General features: G+C 45.1%; 1 protein-coding gene across 2 annotated transcripts in view; it reads right to left on the reverse strand.

The window, feature by feature from the left end:
* Window positions 1-3,427, reverse strand: part of cdh23 (cadherin related 23) — a 556,325-nt gene that overhangs the window by 154,086 nt on the left and 398,812 nt on the right. For both annotated transcript variants that reach the window (XM_033012745.1, XM_033012744.1), the window contains exon 28: window positions 1,324-1,384. In XM_033012745.1, coding sequence (XP_032868636.1) covers window positions 1,324-1,384 — 61 coding nt within the window. The remainder of the gene's footprint in view (window positions 1-1,323; window positions 1,385-3,427) is intronic.

Below are 3,427 nucleotides of genomic sequence, written 5' to 3' on the forward strand. Positions count from 1 at the left end.
CAGCATTTTGTGTCTATCTTCGGTGTAAACCAGCACCTGCAGTTCCTTGCTACACAATAAAAATTTGAATGTCTCAACTGATGAAATGTCTGATAAATCTCTGGGGTAGGGAACAAAGACAAGACAAAAATAGGCTGCAGGGGAGGCAAATAGTGGCAGGTGCCGTTCAATGTAAAAATAAATGTGAAGGCGTAGGTTTTGGAAGCAAGTCTATAATGAAGGCTTTTTCACCTTGTAAGGTTAGTCAAGAATTTTCAATTGTCATAGGTCAGCGTTTGGTTGTTAATAGTTTGCAGGAAGCTGGGTGAGTAAGGAAAGTCAGCGGCAACTATTTACATAAACGTTAAAAAATCAAAGGGAACATGGTTAAGTAGCGGCAGGATCAAAATACAAAACAGTGCCTGCAGGAAAACACGTCTCGAGAATCAGATGAGACAGTTTTATTACTGTTTCTCTATTCATGAAAGTGAATTCCACCGTGTGTCATCCAGTGCCTGCAAGTTTGCATTTAACAGAGGGGACTTCCAAACCTTTTAAAGACGTCGACAAGTTGTATTAATGCAATCTTTAATGTAGCAAGATGTCAGAAAGCGCTTTAAAGCTGTAACGTAGACAAAGATCTGACACCGAGCTCCCCCAGGAGAGAGATAAGCTCAGGGCTGCATTTATGCAGTATCTCTGAACACTTACATCTGACATAGAGACGGAATAGGGGCTTGCTAAGGGCGGCATGATAGAGCAGCGGTAGAGTTGCTGCCTTACAGCGCCAGAGACCCGGGTTCGATCCTGTACAGAGTTTGTACGTTCCCCCCGTGAGCTGTGTGGGGATTTCTCTTAGTGCTCCGGTTTCCTCCCACACTTCAAAGGCGTACAAGTTTGTAAGCTAATTGGCTTTGGTAAAATTGTAAATTATCCCCAGTGTGTGTAGGATAGTGATAGTGTTTGGGGATCGCTGGTCGACGTGGACTCGGTGGGCTGAAGGGCCTGTTTCCGTGCTGTATCTCTAAAGTAAACGATACCTTTCAGCTGTTTCCCAGGCAGTCTAGATTAGGCAGGACACCTACTAGAGAGGGTCTTGAAGTCACAACCTTCAGACTCCCTGAAAGTGGAATCCGCTGAGCCGTGGCTGACAATGTAAGAACCCCTGAAAGAGATTCTGTTATTGATGCTAATTAAACTGATGTGACCCTTCTGTCTAGCCTGTGAATCCACACGGCCAAACTCTGTGGAAAACATCTGCTTCCAGCGAAAACAGACCCTCAAATTAGATTCTAATGCTTGATGCCAGGTCAGGCAAATGGTGGAGGAGCAGCTTAACGTTACCTGAGAGGATTCTGTACCAAATCTTTCCATTATCTCCTTCATCTGCATCAGTAGCTTCCACCTATTAAAGCAAGAGTAAAGACAGATTCAGCAAAAACACCAACAGGAGGCAGCTTCTAGCTGCTCGGACGTGTTTCGGAGCCAGGTTTTCACACATCGCGGATGCAGAAACTATAATCAGCTGCGATCCACAAGAACAAAAGAGACCAACTTGAGACCTGTCAAAAACAACGGAGAAAACCTACGCAGGTCACGGGAAGAGTGAACAAACTCCATACAGACAGCACCCGTGGTCAGGATCGGATCCAGGTCTCCGGCACAGTACAGCGCTATAAGACGGCAACTCTATCCCAGCGCCACCGTGCCGTCCCTCCTGTCAAACACAACTCAAAAAGGGCCTGTCCCACTTTCACCAGTTATTCACAAATTCTCCCGAGTTTTCCCCTTGATTCAAACTCGCAGAATGTTCGTAACGAGTCCGTAGGAGTCCGTAGATATATCGTAGCGGCTCGTTATGCCAGCCGTAGGTACTCGCGGCATCAGGTAAGTCGGGACGTTTTTTCCAGCCCGATAAAAAATGTCCACAAGGAAAATAAATGGTCGGGATGAAAGAAATTGCAACTTTTTACTCATACGGAGGGCATCGAAATAGTCGTGGGAATGCGTAGACATACTCGTAGAAGTTCGTTGACATAGTCGTGGAAGGTCGTAGGAGTTCGTACATTACCACGATCTTGATTTTTTTTTTAGGTCCTTTAAACTCGGCAGAGGTTTTGAATTAAGTCGTGAAAGTGGGACAGGCCATTAAGTTTATCTTCTCTATTCGATCACAAGGAGTGGAGATTGAAGGCAAAGCCAGCGCAGACTGTCCATCCCTAAACGCCTTTGAGAAAGCGGTGTGGTGCGTCACCTCATTGAACGGCTGCAGAGCTTTTGGTGAAGGAGTGCCCACGGTAGATTTGGACCAAGCGCCAGTGAAGGAAACCGCCACTTGGCTCCCAAATCAGAATGGTGCGCCATTGAAAGGTGACCTGCAGATGATGCTTTTCCCGTGCACCTGGTGCCCTCAGGGTAAAGGTTGCGAGTTTATGATTCCCTGTCAAAGAATCTTAGGCCACCATCATCTGGCAGCTGTAATGTACTGCATTTGTTTGTTCGTGATGAAAGCCATGGATTACAAGCGCAAGTCAATGCAATTGTTTCACGGGCAAACATAGACAGAGTTGACGTGGATAAGCTTTTTCCATTGAGAGTAGGGAAGATTCAAACAAGAGGACATGATTTGAGAATTAAGGGACAGAAGTTTAGGGGTAACATGAGGGGGAACTTCTTTACTCAGAGAGTGGTAGCTGTGTGGAATGAGCTTCCAGTGGAAGTGGTGGAGGCAGGTTCGATTTTATCATTTAAAAATAAATTGGATAGGTATATGGACGGGAAAGGAATGGAGGGTTATGGCCTGAGTGCAGGTAGATGGGACTAGGGGAGAATAAGTGTTCGGCACGGACTAAAGGGCCGAGATGGCCTGTTTCCGTGCTGTAATTGTTATATGGTTATATGGACACATATAAGACCCCGCCATCTGGTGTATGGGTCATCTAAGAAATCTGCTTTTAGAATCACGGGATGATTACACCACAAAATGAGTCCATTCGGCCCATTGTGACGATACTAGCTCTCCACTAGAGCGATGCACTAGATCAGCCCTCCAGCATCTTCTCTGTTGGCTTGAAGAGTTGTCCTCACCATTTATTTTCCAGTTCCCCCATTGAGAACCACACTGGAACCATACCCACAGGCCATGAATTCCAGATTCCAACTACTTTAACTTGTTTGTTTTTTATCGACTATGAGTCATTGGGAAAAAAAAATTGGAAAAAAAATTCCCTTCTTTCAGGACCTCTGCACGTCCTCAGATTTTTTTTTTTTTACAAACAGTCAAGTTGTTTTTTTTTACAATCAGTCATACTGCAGATGATGGTTTGATGAATAATGAAAAATAAGGTGCGGTAAAGTCATGGAATATAAACGGAACCCGATTCACATCTGCGTGGAATTTGGGCATTTCCGCTGTGACCACGATGGTTTCCTCCCGCACTCAAAGAGA

This window comes from Amblyraja radiata, chromosome 37, assembly GCF_010909765.2.
Source record: "Amblyraja radiata isolate CabotCenter1 chromosome 37, sAmbRad1.1.pri, whole genome shotgun sequence".
Lineage (NCBI taxonomy): Eukaryota > Metazoa > Chordata > Chondrichthyes > Rajiformes > Rajidae > Amblyraja > Amblyraja radiata.